The sequence below is a fragment of the Nicotiana tabacum genome, chromosome 24 (genome assembly GCF_000715075.1).
Source record: "Nicotiana tabacum cultivar K326 chromosome 24, ASM71507v2, whole genome shotgun sequence".
Lineage (NCBI taxonomy): Eukaryota > Viridiplantae > Streptophyta > Magnoliopsida > Solanales > Solanaceae > Nicotiana > Nicotiana tabacum.
In genome coordinates, this window is record NC_134103.1 from 76,655,775 (window position 1) to 76,681,113 (window position 25,339).

The window sequence follows — 25,339 nt, forward strand, 5'->3', positions numbered from 1 at the left end:
TTGATCACCAGCTGCAATAGCAGCCGCCTAATGCTCTTCCCACCATGGCCAAGTGCTTGCTCCACAAACAAGCTAGTGCATGCTCCACCATGGAGGGTGGAGAGTCGTTCATCTTCAAAGCTGACTGCTCTAAATTTCTACTCCTTTGTTCTGCATTGTTTTAACTTCAAACAAAGCAACTGTAAGTGTGATTTGCTACCGAACTTTGTGTTCGCTGAAACACTGGGGTTTGAAGTACCGCTACACCAGTGTGTGATTCGTTCTATCCTGGGAGGAAATAATCCATAACCTTGGGTACTAGGAGGGGATTAAATTCTTTAAGGAAACACTGTGAATTCAGTGGGCTCGAATTAATTACTGTTTCATTACGATAACTTATATTTTCCAGAATTATTATTTACAAATATAGCAATATTAGCGGGACTAACAATCTTAAGGAATTTAATATTTATTTCTGTATTTGTGTTATTCTTATTATTCTGCAAACTAAAACCTTTGTGGTTTTGTGCACTCCCGTATTGGAGAGTAAAGCCTTCGTGGCGTTTTGTTGAAGATTAAAATCTACGTGATTTTTACTCCAGTTTGAAAACGTTTATTAAATGTTTATTTGTGTCATTCTTTTACAAAAAAAAAATGACGACTGAAAGCGAAACCAAGCTGTTCCGATGGTGAATGCCAACACATCGACAAGCCGAACACCGGCGTTGGCACCGGCAGAAAAACCCGAAAAAATTTTCGGGATTGATTTCAAGCGCTGGCAGTAAAAGATGTTCTTCTACTTAACTACGTTATGTCTACAGAAGTTCATCAAGGAAGATGTTCCTGATCTGCCAGATAAAACTCCAAAGAATGAACGCTTTATCGTGATTGAAGCGTGGAAGCATTCTGATTTTTTATACAAGAATTATATTCTTAGCGTACTGGATGATAATCTGTATAATGTATATAGTGGCGTGGAGACGTCAAAAGAATTGTGGAATGCGCTTGAAAAGAAATATAAAACTGAAGATGCCGGGATGAAGAAATTTGTTGCCGCAAAATTTTTGGACTACAAAATAGTAGATAGCAAGTCTGTTATTACCCAAGTTCAGGAATTGCAAGTGATTATTCATGATCTACTTGTTGAAGGTCTTGTCATCAATGAAGCATTCCAAGTAGCAGCAATGATTGAGAAGTTACCTCCGTTGTGGAAGCACTTCAAAAATTATTTGAAACACAAACGAAAGAAAATATCCCTTGAAGATCTCATTGTTCGGTTGAGAATCGAAGAGGACAATAAAGCTGCTGAAAGGAGAGGCCGTGGAAATTCAACAATAATGGGAGCAAATATTGTTAAAGATAACAAAAAGAGGAAGAAGGCTTCTGTTCCGAAATACAACCCAAGCAAGAAGCGGTTCAGTGAAAACTGCTACAACTGTGAAAAAATCGGATACAAATCTACGGAATGTCGTGCTCCGAAGTAAGACAAGAAAAGGGGTCAAGCAAACATGGTAGTAAAGCATGATGATGTTGATAACTTGTGTGCAATACTTTCTGAATGTAACTTGGTGGGAAATCCTAAACTGTGGTGGTTTGATTCTGGAGCCACTCACCATGTTTGTGCAGTTAGAGAAGCTTTTGCTACTTATGCTCCTGCTGGACCCGGAGAGACAGTTTATATGGGAAATGCTTCAACAGCAAAAGTTGAAGGATATGGGAAGATATTTCTGAAAATGACTTCTCGCAAGGTCATGACTTTGAACAATGTCCTTCATGTTCCCGAAATGAGAAAGAATTTAGTCTCTACTGGACTTCTTGTTAAGCACGGTTTTAAGTGTGTTTTTGTGTCCAACAAGGTTGTCATAAGTAAGAATAAAATATTTGTAGGAAAAGGTTACCTCACCGAGGGCCTTTTCAATCTGAATGTAATGGTTGTGGAAAACAATAATAATATTTCAGCTTCTTCTTACTTACTTGAGACAAATGATTTATGACATGTACGTTTGGGTCATGTCAATTATAAAACCTTGCGAAAAATGATTAACTTGGAAGTACTGCCTAAGTTTGAATGCAAAAAATCAAAATGTCAAACATGTGCGGAATCTAAGTATGTTAAACATCCTTATAAGTCAGTTGAAAGGAATTCAAATCCTTTAGACTTAATTCACACAGATATTTGTGACATGAAGTCAATACCATCTCGCGGTGGAAAGAAGTATTTCATAACTTTTATTGACGATGGTACTCGATATTGCTATGTTTACTTACTGAATAGTAAAGATGAAGCAATAGACGCATTCAGGCAATACAAAAATAAAGTTGAAACGCAACTTAACAAGAAAGTAAATATGATAAGAAGTGATAGGGGTGGTGAATATGAATCTCCTTTTGAAGAAATATGTTTAGAATATGAAATTATTCATCAAACAACAGCCCCTTACACGCCCCAATCTAATGGGATTGCGGAAAGAAAGAATCGCACATTAAAGGAGATGATGAACGCGTTGTTGATAAGTTCTGATTTGCCACAGAACTTGTGGGGGGAAGCCATTCTTACGGCTAATCGAATATTAAATCGAGTGCCCCATAGCAAAACACAATCCATTCCATATGAAAAATGGAAAGGAAGAAAGCCCAACTTGAATTATTTTAAAGTGTGGGGGTGTTTGGCAAAAGTACAAGTTCCTAAACCCAAAAGGTAAAGAAAGGAACGAAAACTGTTGATTGTGTTTTCATAGGATATGCGATAAATAGTAAAGCATATCGATTTCTGGTTCATAAATCAGAAAATCCCGACATTCATAATAATACGGTTATAGAATCAGATAATGTTGAGTTCTTTCAAAATATATATCCGTATAAAAAGGAATGTGAGTCGTTTAGTGAAGGATCTAAATGACCTCGGGAAGAAACAAAAGAAAGTATATGTAATCAGGAGGATCCAAGACGTAGTAAACGTCAAAGAACGTCTACTTCATTTGGACCAGATTTTGTGACTTTCTTATTGGAGAATGAGCCTCAAACATTTAAAGAAGCTATGACTTCTTCGGAATCATTGTTTTGGAAAGAGGCAGTCAATAGTGAAATAGAATCCATATTGAACAACCATACATGGGAATTAGTTGATCTTCCTCCTGGAAATAAACCTTTGGGTTCTAAATGGATTTTTAAGAGAAAAATCAAAGATGATGGCACTATTGATAAATTCAAGGCAAGACTCGTAGTCAAAGGGTATAGACAACAAGAAGGTCTAGACTACTTTGATACATACTCTCCAGTTACAAGAATTACGTCCATACGATGTTAGTAGCATTAGCTGCAGTGTATGGTCTTGAAATTCATCAAATGGATGTTAAGACGGCCTTCTTAAATGGAGAGTTGGAGGAAGAAATTTACATGGAACAACCTGAAGGGTTTGTGGTTCCAGGTAAAGAAAAGAAGGTATGTAGACTTGTTAAGTCTTTTTACGGACTAAAACAAGCACCCAAACAATGGCATGCAAAATTTGACCAAACAATGTTGTCAAATGATTTTAAGATAAATGAATGTGATAAATGTGTGTACATTAAAAATGTTCCAAATCACATAGTCATTGTTTGCCTATATGTGGATGATATGCTGATAATGAGTAATGACATTGCTAACATAAATGCTACTAAGCGTATGCTCAATAGCAAGTTTGATATGAAAGACTTGGGAGTTGCTGATTTAATTCTGGGAATTAAGATCCATAAGACTCCTCAAGGTCTAGCATTGTCACAATCTCATTATATTAAGACAGTACTTGAAAAATTCAAGCACTTGGGCTTTAAAGTTGCAAAGACTCCAATTGACGTGAATCTTGTATTAGCAAAGAATAAAGGCCAAAGCATATCACAATTGGATTATGCTCGTGTGTTCGGATGCTTAATGTATATCATGAATTGTACACGACCAGATATAGCTTGTGCTATAAGTAAACTGAGTCGATATACGAGCAATCCAGGCCAATCTCATTGGATGGCAATGAAATGAGTTTTGGGATATTTAGAACATACCCAGAACTTTGACTTGCACTACAGTAAATTCCCTGCGGTGATTGAGGGATACTGTGATGCAAATTGGATCACCGGTTCAACTGATTCTAAGTCCACGAGTGGATATGTATTCACTATTGGTGGAGGAGCGGTATCTTGGAAGTCGTCCAAACAAACATGTATTGCCCGCTCTACAATGGAGGCTGAATTCATAGCCTTAGATAAAGCCGGTGAAGAAGCTGAATGGCTCCGGAATTTCTTGGAAGACATTCTATTTTGGCCCAAACCGTTGGCACCAATATGCATACATTGTGATAGTCAAGCGGCAATTGGAAGGGCTGGGAACGTTATGTATAACGGTAAATCTCGTCATATACGACGAAGACATAAAACCGTTAGGCAATTACTCTCTAGAGGAATTATCACGATTGACTATGTAAAGTCAAGTGATAATGTGTCGGATCCACTTACAAAAGGTCTAACTAGAGAGGTAGTTGAGAAATCATCAAGGGGAATGGGGCTATGGCCGAGAACAAGTCATTGTGGCGGTAACTCTACCTAGAAGACTGGACATCCCAAGATCTAGGTTCAAGGAGATCAAACAAAGTTATTAATGACGGTTCAACATTGTCAAATAAAATTTTAGTCTGTTCTCGTGATGAGACAATGTTCAGTACCAAGGATAAAGTATTAAGACTTTTTAATGATTTCTAAATTTGATACGGGGTATATCAAATAGTGTATCTACATGATGACACGTTTAAGAATTACCTATGTAAGTGTGAAGTGTTAGCCGCTTCAAGGAGAACTTTGTAAGGCCAGTTCTCTACGCACTTATGAACCCAGGCGGTGTTCATGGCTGAAACGAACACAACAATGAGAACCAAAGACGGTTAATGGTTGATTGTGTGACTTATGGTTGTCTAGGTATACACCAAAGATCGACGGTTCAAAGATATCAAATCTACCGATTGACCGAGTATATCCGACATAAGTTCACTACGGAAAGTTCAAAGGGAAACCTACTTATCCAGATGCGATTAATCATTGCTTGCAAATCACACAGTTTTTCCATGCATACTTCCGTGATATAGCCATTCCCCATTCATGTGGGGGATTGTTGAGGTTTTTTTATTTAAGATGAAATAGTCTTAAAATGAGGGTGAATGGGAAATAGAGGGAAAATAAAATTTTTGAGTAAAATTTTAAGTTTTCCCCTCTTGACAATGAGACATTGTCCCATATTGGAAGAGGAAATTTTTTTTTTTGGGTATATATATAATTGCTCTTCTTGTAGCTCTTAAAGGGTTAAGAAGAAAGCAAGCCTCACGCCGTCGTCGTCGCCGCTCGCTCGGCTTCGGCTTCGGTTTCGGATTCGGATTCGGATTTGGTCAAATGATCGATTGATTGATTTATTTTTTGGACCAAATTTATTTGTTAATAGTAAATATTAACGTAAGATTATCCGCATTTATAACGGATATGTTCCAATCCGTGTATTGACCGCCAGCTGCAATAGCAGCCGCCTAATGCTCTTCCCACCATGGCCAAGTGTTTGCTCCACAAACAAGCTAGTGCATGCTCCACCATGGAGGGTGGAGAGTCGTTCATCTTCAAAGCTGACTGCTATAAATATGTGCAGCAGCTGTTTAAGAAAGACACAACACACACCAAACTGAAAACGCTCAACTTTGGCTATACATTGCACTCTTTACTCTCAGCATTTCCATACGATTTTTTGAGTTTCTACTCCTTTGTTCTGCATTGTTTTAACTTCAAACAAAGCAACTGTAAGTGTGATTTGCTACCGAACTTTGTGTTCGCTGAAACACTGGGGTTTGAAGTACCGCTACACCAGTGTGTGATTCGTTCTATCCTGAGAGGAAATAATCCATAACCTTGGGTACTAGGAGGAGATTAAATTCCTTAAGGAAACACTGTGAATTCAGTGGGCTCGAATTAATTACTGTTTCATTACGATAACTTATATTTTTCAGAATTATTATTTACAAATACAGCAATATTGGCGGGACTAACAGGGCTCGGCCACCAAATGTATGCATAAACCCATACATCCTCCCAAAAGTTTAGCCAACTATATACAGAATTTACATTCCATCTTACACCAAAAGTATAAAAGTAGCAAAAATCCAACACTTGACCATCAGCAGTTGACTCTCTGCTCCAACAAAAATTAAAAGGCGAGGTGGTACCGTCGTCCATAACTTAGTTTCCTTCTTTTCAACTGAAGTGAAGCTCTATCCTGCTCTCATTTCCACTACTGGTAGTGTGGTAGAGCGCCATATTTGGATGTTTGTGTCAAAACATACCGTGAGTCAACTCCCAGTCTCTTAAGCGAAATTCTCTAACTTCCGGGGGTTCAGAGAAAAAATAACATATCTCGTCCCAAGGAGTAGCGCATCGGATCCTTGGGTCGCTTAATTTAGGTCTCCGCTGGAAACAGAAAGTGCAAAATGGTCAGAATAGTTAAATGGCATTATCATCTTCAACGAGAACCAACATCATCCTTTCACATGTAGCCAATATCATCAAACGGCAGTCATTATCATCTAAGTTATCAGTGGCATAGTCTAGATCACTATAAGCAACTTGGTCATTATAAAAGGAATCATCAAAATCAGAACGCCGATAGTGTCAAAAGAACGCTTCATCCCCATTTTGATTTTTGTTGTCACATAATTCTTCATTATTATTATCACCATCAAAGAGAACCACGATTTCCTAAATCGAAATAATGAAACTGATAAGGTTACTGGACCATTTATTTAAAGAAACATTAGCACAAAATTTTAGAGCACCCTCTACTTGCAGAAATAGTGGTATCCAAGGATTTTGGATGTAACAACATCTTCTTTTGGCAGGGGCTTAACTAGAGTGTTTGACTACGGTTCGGTCGAGCTCCGTAGTTTTAGTTCAAATCCTGTATTTGCTTTAAATTTTTTATTGAGTATGTTCAAATTATTTATTTAGAATCTAGTAACTTAAAAGGATTAGAATCTTGAACCCATAAGCTACAAATTTTGGTTTTGTCTCTGCTTTTTGGTAGTCGTATGTCACATGACTTTCACATGCATGAACTCAATGGACAAAGAGAAGGCAGTAAGACACTATATACACACACAAACACACTTCACTGTAATACTTTAATTATATATATAGCTTGTTATAGTATATGTTAGTGTGTATATATATAGCTTGTTAAAGTTTGACCATGTTTGACATATTAATTTAACTCGTTTACTTAATACTAATAACTTCTTTCGTTTATTTAATTTGTGATCCATATATATGTCAAAAATGCTTAGTATTAATTCTTCTATTTTTCATTCATTCATCACTAATAATGCATGACATAGATTAATCGATATAGGTCGAGACGTTTTGTTTTTACTATTAATCGATATAGGTCAAACGTTTTGTTTTTAATATTCATCGATGCATCTAAGTAAGTTATAAGTCGATGCATCAATTTACAAATAGATATATTTGATGATAAATTATATATACTAATTAGGATATTCATAAGTCTATCCCTAAAAAAACCCGACCCCGTGGTCCTAGCGCTTCGTGTTCTTATATATATACGGCTATACCTCTATATATATACACACACACACACACACTTCATTGTAATACTTTAACTATATATATAGCTTGTTATAGTATATGTTTTTGTGTGTGTGTGTGTGTGTGTGTGTGTGTGTGTGTGTATATATATATATATATATAAAACACGCTTCGTTGTACTACTTTAACTACATATATAGCATGTTATATATAGTATATGTTAGTGTATTCATTATTTGTATTACAAAAATGTTAACGAATTACATTTATATTATTTAGATAGTAAATATAAAAGTAATTTGAAAGTTCAACCAATGTTGACGTAATATCCGACCCCAACTTTGGTCGGTTATTTTGCAGAAAATAACTATTACCGACCAAAGTTGGTCGGTAAATGCTTCCCCTGCATTAACCGACCAACGTTGGTCGGTAATTTTAAATATAAATTCTTAAATATTATAAAATATTTTAAATAATAAAATAATTATTAAAATTTAAAAAATTGGGTCCAAATTAATGACCAACGTTGGTCGGTAATCCAAAATTTTCTTGTCTGACCAGCTGGGTCAATTCGTTGACCAATTTACCGACCAACATTGGTCGTTATTTAGTTTTAAAAAAATGTAATTTTTTTTTTTCAGTTTCCGTCTAAGCTGGACGATTTTTGGTCGCTTTTTTTGACCGACCAACGTTGGTCGGAAATATTTGATCGGTTTTTAGCAGATTTTTACCAGTGTGTCTCTGCTTTTTGGTAGTCGTATGTCACATGACTATCACATGCATGACCTCAATGGACAAAGAGAAAGCAGTAAGACACTAAAGTAAAGTGAACTAAGTTCCAAAACAACTTCATTAAAGCTTTATAGAGACAGCTCTTATTTGACATGCAATTTAAATGTGAAAGATATACACACACTGCCAGAAAGCTTCTACATATTTTACACTAACATTACTCTTTTAGAACAAAACATAAGTGAAGATGGTTGATGATGAGAAGGGACAGAGAGAGAATAGTAAAAGAGATGGGAAAATCTGAATGCTTGTTTAAACAGTACAACCATCTTGATAATAATCTTCCTATCGTCCTACTATATTATAAGTAAGAAGCTCCAAATTAGAAATTTGAATTACCAAAATATCCATTAAAAATTGAATGACTATTTGACCCTTCAAACAAACACTATTTTTACACCACTTTTGTACAAAAATATAAATGTAGATTTAAATAAATTTATTAAGCTACTGGACATCTTTTCACATACAATGTATGAGAATATGAAAATGCAATAAATATAGAATTATGTGGGAACATTTTTTTTTAATTACGTGGGGACATTGATTCTTGCAATCTTGAATGATATATTAACCTAAGTTGCTCCGACATGACAGTTTAGGTGCCGCACCCGTGTCGACACGACACTAGTATGAGTGTGGGTATGGGACCCGTACCGGATCTGATCAAATAATTTTGGGTACTTTGACCACGACAGGCGAAAAAATTCGAGACAAGATACAATTTGATTCCCGAAATAAGAACCAAAACTAAGGTAAATTTAAAGAAAATAACATACTTTATCTAGGAAATCAATCATTTAATTATATACAACTTGAAAATAAAAAAAAAACCCACACTTTACAAACTATACGTAAGTATTTCACAATTTTTTTTATAATTTAGAGATATTTTATATTTGTATTTTTTTGAATTATTATTAGCCGAATCCCCGTATCCGTATCCGTACTAGGATCCATATCCCCGAATCATAGAATTTACATCTGGAAGGATCCGACCTCTAGATCCGCACCCGTGTCGGACACCCGCACTCGTATCTAAACAACTTAGATATTAACTATTATTTATTTATTGTGATTATTGATGATAAGTCATATGAAAAGTCATTTTATGCTCTATATATATTGAGGACAAAAAAGGTTGACAGCAGCTCATAGTCTCTTCTCCTCCATTCTCAAAACTGCCTTCAGTGACCTTTCCTCTTACAAGTGATTAGAACGTTGTAGGACTGACTTGAAATACATATAGCGTGAAGAAAACCAACCGGATACTTGAGGACCAACATATATTTTTAATGTGTATGAAGAAGTAAGTTTGGTCAGCTCTACAAACAGCTAGGTGCTATGGTGCATCCATACTGGGAGGATTCTGACCGAGAAAACATCACGAAGTGGCCGAGAAGTGACTAAGCTTTTAAGCTCTTTTTAGCTTTTTTTCAATATTTGACAAAGTCAAAAAGTACTTAAAATAAGTTAAATACTGCTTAAAATAAGCCAAAAATAAGAAGTTGGGCAACCCAAACTTATTGCTTTTTTGGCTTAAAAGCTTGTGTACGGTCAAAACCGATTCTCATTCATAAAGACCGGTCGAGACAATGACGTTTCAATCGAAGGGTATCCACATGACAAGCTCGGACGAATTCCGAAGTAGGGACGTCGAGTTTCGAGTTATAAACGGCAAAACTTGATATCATTATCGAGCCCGTGTCCGAATCGGACTACGGGGCAACACATATCGATACAGGCCCCGAATATCGATGCCCCAAGGCAGAACCGAGCTTGAACCAAGACTGGGGGTTCGATCTAACACCGAGCTCGAGCCAGTGCCAAGCTCGCAGACAAGAGCCGTTACAACCGCACCGAGGGAGAGAATCTTGGCGAGAATCAAGGAAGAGACAAACCATCATGGGTCCTCCACTATATGTATTATTTTATTATGTTGTTATAGATAAAACAGTGATCCTCTATTATAAAAAGGGGGATAGACTGCAATAGAGGCAAGTCCTCCAAGATACATTAAGATTTCATTGTGCTTGTTTTTCTAACTCATTTCAGTCTTCCCGTCCATCATTCCCATTTTATAGCAAAAATACCTGTATTGTCATTTTGTATCAAAGGAATTCGCATACCCTTAGAACCATATCTAAATTTAATGTTATCCGATTTTTTGGGTAAACAGTTTGGCGCCCACTGTGGGGCTAAGGGTAACAGTGATTGTTTGATATAAATCTACAGTACACTCCAGCTTACAACTTCAAAATGGCTCTACCTATCAACCTCGAAGCCGGCCTTCAAGATGAAACCAACAACTTGGCGCCCGGGGCCGGAAGGCTACCTGACGACGGCAATGAGGCTCGAATCGAAGAACCCGAAATTCGAGCCGAAGTACCATTGGATATCAATTCACAAATAGCTCTAGAAGTGAATCAGCGTTCTGAACCGGAAAGAAGCGTTCAGGGCGGTGCTCGACCCATAGCCCGAGACACCTACAGCACGGGAAAAATTGGGGCCAGCTTGCGTATGATTTTCGAAATGCTACAAGCCCAACAAACAGTGATAGCTCAGTTGTAGAGCCAAACTCATATGCAAAGTGGGCCGAACTCCAATCCGCTTCTTCGAGAAGTCACCCCCAGAATGGAGCCCGTCGTAATGAAATCAAACGAGCAGGAATCGGGGACCGCTCCTAAAATTGCTAAATTGCTCGAGGAACTCACAAAACGAGTCGAAGCCAACGACAAAAAAATGAAAACGTATAACGCTAGGGTCGATCAAATCTCGGGGGCTCTGCCAATGATAAAAGGGCTCGATTCGAAAAAATTCATACAAAAGCCTTTTCCCTCGAGCATGGCCCCAAAACGATCCCCAAAAAATTCTGTATGCCCGAAATTCTCAAATATAACGGTACGACTGATCTTAACGAACACGTCACCTCCTACACATGTGCCATCAAAGGCAACGATTTGGAGGATGATGAGATCGAATCTGTGTTGTTGAAAAAGTTCGGAGAGACCCTCGCAAAGGAAGCAATGATCTGGTATCACAACTTACCACCAAATTCCATTGATTCTTTTGCCATGTTAGTAGATTAGTTCATAAAAGCACATGCTGGTGCCATGAAGGTTGCAACAAGGAAATCAGAACTCTTCAAAATAAAACAAAGGGGTAACGAAATGCTGAGGGAATTCGTATCCCGATTTCAAATGGAACGTATGGACTTGCCACCGATCACAGACGATTGGGCCGTACAAGCTTTCACCGAAGGACTGAACGGGCTAAGTTCGACAGCATCACGTCGGCTGAAACAAAATTTGATCGAGTACCCAGCAATAACTTGGGCAGATGTACACAAACGGTACCAATCAAAAATTAGGGTTAAAGATGATCAATTGGGAGCTCCGTATGGGCCCGTACGTCAGAACCACACAACCACTAAAAATCAGAGGGAAATCAACAGAGAACAAAGGTCGAACAGAGACCGATACCAACCGTACGACACAGATCGGATGAACAATGGTTCAGCACGTGATGCGGTTCAGAACAACCGAAGGACTGATCGGGGACAAAATTCTCGGGGACTTATGAGCAAGAGCGGCTTTGATAAATATGTCGATCCTATAGAAGTCCCTCGATTATCGGAGTATAACTTCAACATTGGTACATCCGCCATCGTATCGGCCATCGGACGCATCAAAGACACCAGATGGCCTCGACCCATGCAGACCGATCCTGCCCAAAGGAATCCTAATCCAATGTGTGAATATCATGGCACCCATGGCCACAGAACGGAAGATTACAGGCAACTAAGAGAGGAAGTGGCCCGCTTATTTAACAAAGGACACCTTCGGGAATTTCTGAGTGATTGGGCGAAGAACCATTTTAGGAACAAGGAATTTGGCAAGCAAAACGAGCTAGAAGAACCGCAACACGTCATTCACATGATCATCGGCGGCGTTGATGCCCCTCAGGGACCGATGCTTAAACGCACTAAAACATCGATTGTGAGGGAAAAGCGATCTCGAACTCAAGATTATACACCCATAGGGACTTTGTCCTTCAGTGATGAAGATACAGAGGGAATCATCCAACCCCATAATGATGCACTGGTAATATCCGTACTCATGAATAAAACTAAGATTAAGCGTGTGTTAATTGATCCAGGTAGCTCGGCCAATATCATCAGATCGAGGGTCGTAGAACAGCTCGGCCTGCAAGATCAGGTCGTACCCGCAACTCTGGTTCTAAATGGATTCAATATGGCATGTGAAACCACCAAAGGCGAGATTACCCTACCAATAAACGTGGCCGGAACCATCCAGGAAATAAAGTTTCACGTGATCGAAGGTGATATGAGATATAACACGCTTTTTGAAAGGCCGTGGATCCACAGCATGAGAGTCGTACCCTCGACCCTACACCAGGTCCTCAAATTCCCAACATCGGGAGGTGTCAAAATAGTGTACAGAGAACAACCGGCCGCAAAGGAAATGTTCTCCGTCGAAGAAGCAAAATTAATATCCTCGTCTTCGCCAATAAAAGGATCAGGTTCAGAAGGAGACACAATCGGAGAGCAGAGCGCCAAATAGCAATCACAGACATCGGCTTCGACCCAGCCAGGTAAGTAGAACATTGAAGAAGATGATGATGACCGATGGATCCCTCGATCCTTTGTAACCCCCGATGATTTCGATGCCACCAAATCAATAATTGAGGAACTGGAGCAAATCATACTGATCGAACACTGGCCCGAACGAAAGGTATACATGGGAACGGGTTTGAGCCCCGAACTCAAGAAGAAACTCATTCAATTTCTTATCAATAACATCGACTGTTTTGCGTGGTCCCATTTAGATATAACAGGGATCCTGCCGGACATAACGGCGCACCAGCTAAGCTTGAATCCTAGGTTCAGACCGGTGAAGCAAAAAAAAAGGCCCCAGTCCGAGGAAAAGCACGCATTCATAAAGGATGAGGTAACCAAACTTCTCAAGATAGGGTCTATTCGGGAGGTAAAATACCCCGAATGGTTAGCCAATGTGGTTGTAGTACCTAAAAAAGGAAACAAACTTAGAATGTGTGTGGACTATAAGGATTTGAACAAAGCATTCCCCAAAGATTCCTTTCCACTGCCCAACATCGATTGCATGATCGATGCCACGGCCGGCCATGAGATCCTCACCTTTCTCGACGCCTATTCCGGGTATAATAAAATTTAGATGAACCCGGACGACCGGGAAAAGACTTCATTTGTGACCCGACATGGAACATATTGTTATAACGTAATGCCCTTCGGGATAAAAAATATAGGAGCTACTTATCAACGCCTAGTAAATAGAATGTTCGAAGAACAAATAGGTAAAAAAATGGAAGTCTATATTGATGACATGCTAGTTAAGTCCCTGCGCGCAGAGGACCATTTGGCCCATTTGCAGGAAACGTTCAAGATTTTGAGGAAATTCAACATGAAGCTCAACCCCGAAAAATGTGCTTTCGGGGGCGGTTCGGGCAAGTTCCTCGGCTTCATGGTCTCAAATCGGGGAATTGAGATCAACCCCGACAAAATCAAGGCCATCGAAGACATCACCATCGTGGACAGCGTGAAAGCTGTACAAAGGTTAACGGGAAGAATTGCAGCCTTAGGCCGGTTCATTTCAAGATCATCAGATCGAAGTCACAAATTTTTCTCCCTACTCAAAAAGAAGAACGACTTCGCTTGGACACCGGAATGCCAACAAGCATTACAGGATTTGAAACGATATCTATCGAGCCCACCACTGCTTTGCACTCCAAAAACTGACGAAAAACTATACTTGTACTTGGCGATATCGGAAGTCGCCGTAAGCAGTGTCCTAGTTCGAGAAGAGCAAGGCATGCAATTTACTGTTTATTACGTAAGTCGGACCTTAGGAGAAGCGGAAACTAGGTATCCGCAGTTAAAAAAATTGGCACTTGCACTGGTAAGCGCATCTAGAAAGTTAAGGCCGTACTTTCAATGTCACCCCATAAGCGTATTAACCACCTGCCCACTCCGTAATATTTTACATAGGCCCGAACTATCAGGCTGATTGGCCAAATGGGCCATCGAACTCAGTGGGTACGATATTGAATATCAACCCCGTACAGCCATCAAGTCTCAAATTTTGGCAGACTTCATGGCCGACTTCACGCCAACCCTCATACCCGAAGTCGAAAAGGAACTCCTTTTGAAATCAGGTATATCATCCGGGGTATGGATCCTTTTTACGGATGGTGCTTCGAATATAAAGGGGTCCGGGTTAGGCATAGTTTTGAAACCCCCCACGGGTAACATTATTAGGCAAGCTATTAAAACTATCAGATTAACTAACAACGAGGCTGAGTATGAAGCCATGATTGCAGGTCTCGTACTAGCTAGAAACTTGGGAGCAGAAGTCATTGAGGGGCATTGTGACTCTTTGCTGGTGGTGAGTCAAGTAAACAAAACCTTCGAAGTCCGAGAAGGTAGGATGCAAAGATATTTGGACAAACTGCTTATCACTTTACACCATTTCAAATAATGGACCCTACGGCATGTTCCACGAGAACGGAATAATGAGGCCGATGCTCTTGCAAATTTGGGATCGTCGGTCGAGGTAGATGATTTGAGCACGGGGACTATCGTTCAACTTTCAAGATCGGTAATCGAAGATGGGCACGCCGAAATAAATTCTACTAGCTTAACCTAGGATTGGAGAAACAAGTATATTGAATACTTAAGAAACAGAAAGCTCCCTTCAGACCCTAAAGATTCCAGGGCCCTACGGACTAAAGCTGCTCGATTCACGTTGGCTGCGGACGGAACACTATATCGAAGAACATTCGATAGACCGATGGCGGTATGCGTGGGTCCGGGAGATACCCATTACATCCTCCGGGAAGTACATGAGGGCACTTGTGGCAATCACTCCGGTGCCGACACATTAGTTCGAAAAATGATCAGAGCGGGGTATTATTGGATCGATATGGGCAAGGATGCGAAAGAATTTGTTCATAAATATGACAAATGTCAAAGGTTTGCGCCAATTATCCATCAACCCGGAGAGCAACTTCACTCGGTCCTATCCCCATGGCCATTCATGAAATGGGGAATGGACATCGTCGGCCCTCTGCCATCGACCCCGGGTAAAGCCAAATTTATTTTATTTATGACTGACTATTTTTCCAAATGGGTTGAAGCGCATGCGTTCGAGAAAATAAGAGAGAAAGAAGTTATAGACTTTATTTGGGATCATATCATATGCCGATTCGGGATACCCGCCGAAATAGTGTGCGATAATGGGAAGTAATTCGTTGGCAGCAAAATCACAAAATTCTTCGAAGATCACAAAATAAGGAGGATATTATCAACACCATACCACCCCAGTGGGAACGGTCAGGCCGAATCAACGAAGAAGACTATTCTTCAAAACCTGAAGAAGAGATTGAATGACGCCAAAGGAAAATGGAGAGAAATCCTGCCCGAAGTCCTTTGGGCATACCGAACAACGTCAAAATCCAGTACGGGGATGACCCCATTCTCCTTAGTATATGGTTCCGAAGCATTAATACCAGTCAAAGTCGGTGAACCTAGTCCCAGATTTCGATTCATGACGGAAGAATCAAATAACGAGGCTATGAACACCAGCCTTGAATTATCGGACGAAGGACGAGAAGCTGCCCTCATCCGATTGGCCGCCCAAAAGCAACAAATCGAAAGGTATTATAATCGAAGAACTAAACTTTGCCATTTCAAGCCTGGGGACTTAGTGTTCAGAAAAGTCACCATCAATACTCGGAATCCAAACGAAGGAAAATTAGGACCAAATTGGGAAGGACCATACCAGGTGCTCGAGAACGTTGGAAAAGGATCATACAGGCTCGGCATCATAAATGACAAACAGCTATCAAGCAGTTGGAATGTATCACATCTAAAACGGTACTACTGCTAAGGTATGACCTTTCCATATTCATCTAACTGACCCATGCAGAAGTCCGAACAAGAGATGAAGAAGATCTTTCGCTTAAAAGCACGCGTTGCACTCTTTTTCCCTTAGACCGGTTTTCTCCCAAATGGGTTTTTCGGCAAGGTTTTTAATGAGGCAACCATCGATCGTGCTGCACTTTTGACAATATCCGAGGCCTCTTTCCAACCGACCTCGAATACCGGGGGGGCATCAGGGCCCTCAAATACATCGAGTTCAGATGCAAGAAAGTCATCTCACAACAATAGGGTTCCAACAGGAAAAATTGTAAGAGCCAAATGGTCAAAATGAACCATGCTCATATAGATTGGCCCAAACATAAACACATGTGCAATGACTTGAGATTTATTTTGCAACCAGAATTAAGCCTACGGGCTACTTTCATTCTGAGTTTGAAATAATCACTCGAATATTAAGCCTACGGGCTACTTACATTACTTCAAGTTCGAATCTTTCACTCGACTAAGCCTACGGGCTACCTTTATTTCAAGTTCGAGCAAACACTCACTCGACCATTGTGCCTACGGGCCACATTATCTCGAGTTCGAAACATTCACTCGACCATTACGCCTACGGGCTACGACATTCTGAGTTCGAAATATTCACTCGACTATTAAGCCTACGGGCTACTGTTATTCCGAGTTCGAGCAAGCAGTCACTCGACCATTAAGCCTACGGGCTACTTTCATTCTGAGTTTGAAATAATCACTCGAATATTAAGCCTACAGGCTACTTACATTACTTCAAGTTCGAATCTTTCACTCGACTAAGCCTACGGGCTACCTTTATTTCAAGTTCGAGCAAACACTCACTCGACCATTGCGCCTACGGGCCACATTATCTCGAGTTCAAAACATTCACTCGACCATTACGCCTACGGGCTATGACATTCCGAGTTTGAAACATTCACTCGACTATTAAGCCTACGTGCTACTGTTATTCCGAGTTCGAAACATTCACTCGACTATTAAGCCTACGGGCTACTGTTATTCCGAGTTCGAGCAAGCAGTCACTCGACCATTAAGCCTACGGGCTACTTTCATTCCGAGTTCAAAATAATCACTCGAATATTAAGCCTACGGGCTACTTACATTACTTCAAGTTCGAATCATTCACTCGACTAAGCCTACATGCTACCTTTATTTCGAGTTCGAGCAAACACTCACTCGACCATTAAGCCTACGGGCCACATTATCTCGAGTTCTTCATTCAACTATTAAGCCTACGGGCTTCCTTTATTTCGAGTTTGAGCAAACACTTACTCGACCATTGTGCCTACGGGCCACATTATCTCGAGTTCGAAACATTCACTCGACTATTAAGCCTACGGGCTACTGTTTTTCCGAGTTCGAACAAGCACCCACTCGACCATTACGCCTACGGGCTACAATATTTCAAGTTCAAAACATTCACTCAACGGCTAATAAGCTACTTTTACTCTGAGTTTACATTAACTCAACCAGTACATTACACCTACGGATTATGTTCCTTCAAAGTTTGAATCATCGACTCAACAAGCAAACCCAGGGGCTACAAATCTGATCGATCAGAGAGACTACAAGGTCAACATTCGATTAAAAGTCTTCACAAAATAAAAACAAGTCGACCTCGTTATACATATATATACAAAAATTGCCCACGTGATTAAGTTGCAAACATGAAGAATTAGAAATTAAGCTTCTTGGTCGAGCTCTTCCCCGTCCTCGGATCCTCTTTTGCTACCATCATCATCATCATTATCAGAAGCCAAGGCTTCAGCTTTCGCTTTGAGCTCTTTTGCCTTTTTTACATCTTCGGTAAGGTCGAAACCTCGAGTGTGTATCTCCTCGAGGGTCTCCCTCTGAGACCTACACTTGGCAAGTTCGGCAACCCAAAGAGCTCGAGTATCGGCGGTCTTCACCGCTTCCTGGGCCTCCATCTGAGCAGCCTCAGCATCGGCCCGATATACAGCAATGGACTTATCCGCCAAGACTTTCGACAACGCAACCTCCGCCTTAGCCTCAGCAAGTCGTGTTTCAAGCTCCTCGATCTTCTTAGCTTGAACCGACCCCTTTTGCTTGGCACTTCAAAGTTGAACGTCGGCCAATAATAATTTTGTTAAGATGGTTTCTTTTTTCGCTGCCAGGTGGTCGAGGGTCTCCTTCCACCGATTGCATTCAGCTCGGATTTGATCGACTTCTTCTCGAAGTAACCCGATCTTTTCGATCTTTTGCTGCAACTGAGCTAACGAAGAGTTAACTTCCACGGTTGAGTCAGACCCATACTTTAACAGAACAAGGCTCACCCGCTTATCGAGCTCGACCCCTTCTTCACGGACCTTAGCCAAATCCTCTTGGAGGTCCTTTATAGCCTCGTCCTTTTGGCTGCAAAGAAGCCACAGGGCATCTCTCTCACCTGAGACCTTCCGGAGCTCGGCCTCACACTGGCTAAGATCGACTCGAAACCTACTAATGGCCTGCACAGTAAGAAACACGAGTCAAGTATGGAAAAGAACAAAGAAACCAAGTATGGAAAAATCATTACCCGAGTAATGAAACGCTGAGCCTCCTCTAATAAAAGAGAAGCGTCACCAATATCGGAACCATCATCGACTCCCGTAAAACAATCCCTAAAAGGATCCCCTGCACCAGAGCCTTCGTCGATATCGGGAGACTTCAACTCTCGAGCTTCCTTCAACACCTGCTCAGAAAAAGATGGAAGAGAAGGCGAATGACCCATTGTCATAGCCCCGAGCAAATCACTCGGAGTACTCCGGTCGAGACTCAAGTCTTCAGAAACAACACCGGCAGTCACAGCCGCCATCGGCTCGGGAGCTCTGGCAACCTCGATGGCCTCCGTAGATCGGACTACCAAAGCCGAAGAGCTATTTTCTTCTTCTTCTTCTTCTTCTTCTTCTTCTTCTTCTTCTTCTTCTTCTTCTTCTTCTTCTTCTTCTTCTTCTTCTTCTTCTTCTTCTTCTTCTCTCATTCGTTAGACCGAGTCAATCGAAAGGGCAATTACTTTTCTCCTCACCCTTCGAGTTTTGGGCTTGGGGTCCTCTGACCGAGAGGAAGCTCTTCGCTTCTTATCTTCCCCCTATTTAGGGACTTGGGACTTGTTTCCTTCTTCACCGCTCGAAGGCCTCAAAGCGGCATCCCTGGTTACGCCTGCACAAAAGGAAATCGGTAACGAATAGAACTCAAAGATTACTTCGAAGGAAACAAGAAGCAAACCTCACCATGGTTCTTGGCCTCCCATCTGCCTTTTGCCAAATCAAGCCAAGCGCGCTCGGCGTATGAGGAGGTCGAGGCTAACTTCCGAACCCAGTCCTCGAGGTCAGGCACCGCTTGTGGCATCCAAGAGGCAGCTGAACATCAGGGAAGGACATCAGAAAAAATCGAAAAAGGACATGAAAAGTGAACAAAAATCACTTATGGTCAAAATTCCATTCTTCAGGGAACGACATCTTCTCCCCCGGAATGAGATTACGGGTCCTCACTCGAATATAACGACCCATCCAACCCCGATCCTTGTCTTCATCGATGCTCGACATCAAAGCCTTCGATGCCCGACGATGAAGTCTGATTAGTCCTCGAAAGATCTGAGGCCGATACAGTCGTATGAGGTGGTTCAGAGAAAAATCCAACCCCCGGCTTTGATAGAGAAGAAGCGCAATAAGATCACTATACGCCATAAAGAGGGATGAATTTGGACAAGGGTGACTTGATACCTTTTGCAGAAATCAATAATCATCGGGTCGACGGGTCCCAGTATGAAGGGATAAGTATAAACACTTAAAAGCTCCTCCACGTAAGTGGTAACACTCTCATCGGAAGATGGAATTTGCAACACGACCTCGGAACCCCAGTTGCAGTCTTTTCGGACGGCCTCGAGGTGATCCTCCGTTATAAAGCATGTATACATCGATACATGTTCACATCGACCCGAAACGGAGGTAGGATTCTCCACCTTAAAATCAGTCTTCAAAGTGCACGGGCCAGGAACATAGTCATGAACTGACGGCTCCACCGGCGCCTTATCATCAGACAGCCGTGAGGAATAAGCTTTCTCCTTCTGAGGTACGGTTTTGGAAGTTTTCGCCATTGATATGAAAGGAAAGAGTGCAAAGGAAGGTGAAGAAATAGACAGCACCAAAATTCTGGTATGGGCGGCCCCGTAGCAGCGAAATAGAGAGGATAAATAAGAAAGTTTGGAAGAAGAGAAGGCACAAAAGTGGTAAAGGTTATATGGAAAGACTATTTATAGACTAAGGCATGACGGTTCGGTATCAACGGTGGCCGACCACCGTCTGACACACATTAAATGCTTCGGTAAAACCGAGTCGATGGGACAACTATCACATACGTCAAGATCGGGTTCGATAGAAACGTCAGCATAAATTTGATCGAGCCGTAGGGAAATTATATCATTCCTCGCCACATCCTTTCCGAAAAACGAGGGGACTATCTGTGTATGGTCAAAACCGATTCTCAGTCATAAAGACCGGTCGAGACAATGACGTTTCAATCGAAGGGTATCCACATGACAAGCTCGGACGAATTCCGAAGTAGGGACGTCGAGCTTCGAGCTATAAACGGCAAAACTCGATATCATTATCGAGCCCGTGTCCGAATCGGACTACGGGGCAACACCGATCGGATATGCTTACACCCAAAAATAGAAGAAGTAACAAAGAAAGAAAGGAACATACCGCTGTGGTGTTGTGCATGGCGTTGTTCAACAAACACTTTCCCGAGAGTGCTTGAATCTTTTCCAGTCTTTCTCTGAAGCCCTTTGGCTTCAGATAATTAGCAAGCTCTACTGGCCGGGATAGCAAGTTGCATCCGGTAGAGACCGAAAAGAGTAACGTTCCTCCTCCTTTGTGAATCTTCAAAAGGGGCAGCATAATTTTGCCCCAAATTTCCATAAACTGGGGACTGTGGAAGAGGAACACCTTCTTCATGGTCAGGTGCGGCCGATGGAGGTGATGTAGCAATTGCTGATGGAAGAGTGGATAAAGATGGAAGTGATGTAGCAGTTGCTGATATTGGTGAAGATGGAGATGAAGCTAATGGAGTTGAAGAGTGAGAAGTAGCTACATCAAATATAGCGCTGGTTGTTGGATGCTCGCCAACCAAAAACGGCAAGGACCCGGTACTCAACCTAGCAGTATCGGGTTCAGCAATTGGGGCCCGAAAATAGGAGTTGACATTATCTACCAAATCAAACTCTCCCCAAAGTGCCGAGGCATCGTCCTCGATTGGTGTAACTTTATCAACAGGTCGAGCATCTTGTTGGAATGATGAGGATCGCTGTCTTCTATGTAGAGAAGCTCCCTCATCACTAGCTTCTTCATCATTGTCAATCGTCACGGTGTCTATGACCGGCCCAAAAGGAGGGCCAATCACCATCGCTACCGGAGATGACTCGGGGGTATCAGTCCTCGCTCTCTTATTCTTTTCCTCGGTCGCGGAGAAACGTCTTCTCTTCGGTTGTTTATCCTCCGGCCGGGGACTCTGTAAAGAAGTGTTTGCGCCCGAAACAGGCCCGGAGATACCTGTTCGGTTAAGTGCCTCCTGAAGTAGTCTCACTACATCAGCATGATCAACCAAGACGTCCTCCTCAGGAACAGTAACAGATCCCGCAGGTAGACCTAATTTCGTGAACAAGTCAGAAGGGTTCGACCAAGTTTTCCATATACAAAAAAAAAATGGAAGCATGGTAAGTTAAAATTACCATGATTTTTGGCCTTCCACCCGTATTTAAGGGTCAGTTCTTTCCACAAACGAGTTTTGGGCGTCGTGACGTCCAAGATCTTCTGAACCCACTGGTCCAAGCCTTCCACCACCGGTGGGATCCATTGAGTTGTTAAAACATGCGAAGGGTGAAGAGTCGATACGACCTTTGGGGGATTAGAGATTCATCATACGAGCTAATGTTAGCTCTTCTCCAGTCTCCTAGCACAAGCATCGAAGGCAGGCGACCGTCCTTCACACTGAAGGACTTATCTGTGCCAAACACACCTAGTAGCGAAGGCAAAACTCCGCAATCACGGAATCAAGCTCTCCACTCAAAGAAAACGCACCCAAAGAAAAGGGATACATGTAAAAGTATGTAAAACCTTCCTTGGGAAGGGTCACTTGCTCCGATAGATCAGAAGCAATGATATCCAACTCATGTCAGTGACAGTCCTCCTTCACGGGAGGAATAGTGGAAGGACGACTGGAAAAAGAGTACCTACTAACAGCCCATGTACGAGGGTTAGCAGTAGGGAATTTCTCTTCAAAGTCCTTTGTGGTACTGAATCTTCTTAGGATGACGGAACCCACCGTTGGAGGAGCAGAGTCCTTGGCTTTGTTCTTGTTCTTTGAAGAACCGGTACGCTTGGAGGAAAAAACCATTGAATAAGAAGAAGGAAAAGATTTTTGTTTAAAGAGAATTAGAGAAAGGATGGAGAACAAAGATGCAAATCAGAAGCTCGAAAAATTATGAAGTGCAACGGAAAAGAATGATGCGTATAAGTAAAATTTTGGCAGCTAAATTCATGGCCATGATTACCTCGATAATCGATAAAATTTGTGCTGAATCGTGGGATGACATGTGTTCGGGACATAAATGCGGAGAGACGTGCGTCTAATCAACCGTCAGAAGCCTTCAGGGGGAGTTATAGTAATTCCCGCCAAAAAAGTGTTTCTACCAACTTCCCGGTAACACAAAGTTATGTCACCGGAAAGCAGGAGGACTATCTATATAGGGTGAAATATGATATGACATGTGACACGTGGAACCCAAGACGGGGATGGCCGGAGACCGAACGCAGCCATTCCGCTTGTCACCGGACGGGATAACGTTCATAAATGTGTATTAAATGCTCTGCGCCCGGTAGCATTTAATAATGAATATTCTGCAGCTTTAAGAACGACTGCCCATTACAGAGAATTTGGCATTTATATTCACCGTTACATCTTCATCAATGACCCTCATAATTAACATTAAAATAGGGCACGATCCTAGGACCTTCTTCCCTAGACATATTTATAAATAGTGGGCCCAGTTATCATTGTAAAGGACACGAATTTTCTGGCTAAACTTACACTACATTCTATACAAAGCTTAATCAAATCTTACTTTTCCGCTTTTTGATCTCATCATTGCTGTGCCCGAAAACCTTGTTCCCGGAACTGTCATCTCTGTTGTTTCATCTACATTTTAAGGCTAAGTATTGTACATTTATTCAATTATTGTATTATTTCAGGATCAAATTAGTTCGTTTGTCTAGAAATCACGTATAAATTCAACTGTACTGTTTTACTGGTAAACACTCTGCAGGAAACAGAAAGTGCAAAATTGTCAGCACTTAAGAGGAATTAAGATCTTCAACAAGAACTAACATCATATTCAAAACTCGTATTACTTAATTCCCCCAGAGTATTATGAATCTTTCCACATTAATAATAGATAGTTAAAATGGGGTGCAACTTGCACAAACACAACCCGGAAGATACAGTGCAAATATTTTGGATATGTGTAACACAGTTAGATTTGTACAAGAAATCAAGAGCAACCAAGACACATAATTGAACCTATTTGGTCAACGATTTAGTTGCATAGTTAATCAAGCAGGTCAGTTGAAGTCCTACTAAAAGCTTGCCCTGTACTTTGTTAGTTTTTTTTTACTTCTTTGCATAAGACTTTGTAAGTATGTTATTAGGATGCATAGGCAGCTAAAATCAAAGAGAGAGTTCTGATGTATGACTTGTTAACCGTCACTGTTTTGAATTATATCTGGAGAAAGATGCACAAAGATGATGTAAGACCCGCTCAAACTAATCCATTTGTAAGAACAAGCTAAAAGACCATAACAATATAATCTTCATATATGAAAATTATTTTGATACAACACATACCTTTTGAATATCCGTAGGTAACACAGCTCCATCAATTGCCGTTGGGGTCCATATTTCTATGCCACTGTCAAATCCATAGGTAGCAAGCATTGGTGCATAAGGATGCGGCTCAATACAGCTTGTGACATGGTAACCTGAGCCCAAAACACGAACAAGCTTCCCACTCTTTTTCTTCCATATGAAAATTCGACCACAATCAGACCCGCTCACGACATATTCACACTTGGGCCCAAAACAATTAACACCTCTAGTAAATCTTTAACAGTTTATGTGCCCTTTGTAGACTTGTAGACCAACATCTGTACCAGAATCCTGAGATGGAGATGCACGAGACTGATGATCTGGATCTATTTCACCCGCATCAGTGTCATGGGAAACTGGTGGAGTGGTGGATTGATCAGGTACCAGTTCCATATCTTTTGTAAAAAGATAGATAAACTCATCAAGGTACGAAACAAGAAGTTCGCTCTGGTCAGAAAAAGCTAAGCCTGTTATTCCCACACCCTCATCGCCAATTAAATGTGAGGGACAGAAGTAATCAACAGGCTGACCAAAATCAACAGATCCATCCCGCTTATATTTACGAATATCAAAAATCCTTGCAAATTCAACTGATCCAGCAACAGCAAAGAAATTGGAATTTCTTGGATCTATTGTCATTGCAACTATATGAAGGACAGGCATATAACTCCTTCCCTGCGGAGGTCCGCAAGTAAACAGCTTTGTAGCTGTATCTGTTCTTAGATCTATCTGCAAGAGAGCATTACCTATATATAAGAATGGACAAAAGGGAGACGCCATGTGAAACCTCAACAAAATCTCTAGATTAGTTAGTCTCTCAGTCCAGTTCCCATATAGATGACTATGATGTCTCTTTATGTTGGTTCAAATATGAAACCAGAAATTATTGCTCAAAAGGTTTGATTTTTCCAATTCACATATCGCCCTTATACTTTAATAGATCACTTAAAACATATAGAGGACGATTATGTCTCTTTAACTTGGAGACTAGATTTAATTCCTCGAAAGTTTGATTCAGTAATTGAGTTATAGTTAGATTGGTCAATAATTTCCTTACACAAGAAAACAGGTGATATTTAAG

General features: G+C 41.0%; 1 protein-coding gene across 1 annotated transcript; it reads right to left on the reverse strand.

The window, feature by feature from the left end:
• Positions 1-5,919: 5,919 nt before the first annotated feature.
• LOC107808518 (uncharacterized) lies at positions 5,920-25,339 on the reverse strand. The gene is made up of 2 exons (XM_075248507.1): positions 24,238-25,339; positions 5,920-6,449 (listed from the first exon to the last, which is right to left on the reverse strand). The coding sequence occupies exon 1, from the start codon at positions 25,036-25,038 to the stop codon at positions 24,496-24,498; it is 543 nt and encodes a 180-aa protein (XP_075104608.1). The 5' UTR covers positions 25,039-25,339; the 3' UTR covers positions 5,920-6,449; positions 24,238-24,495.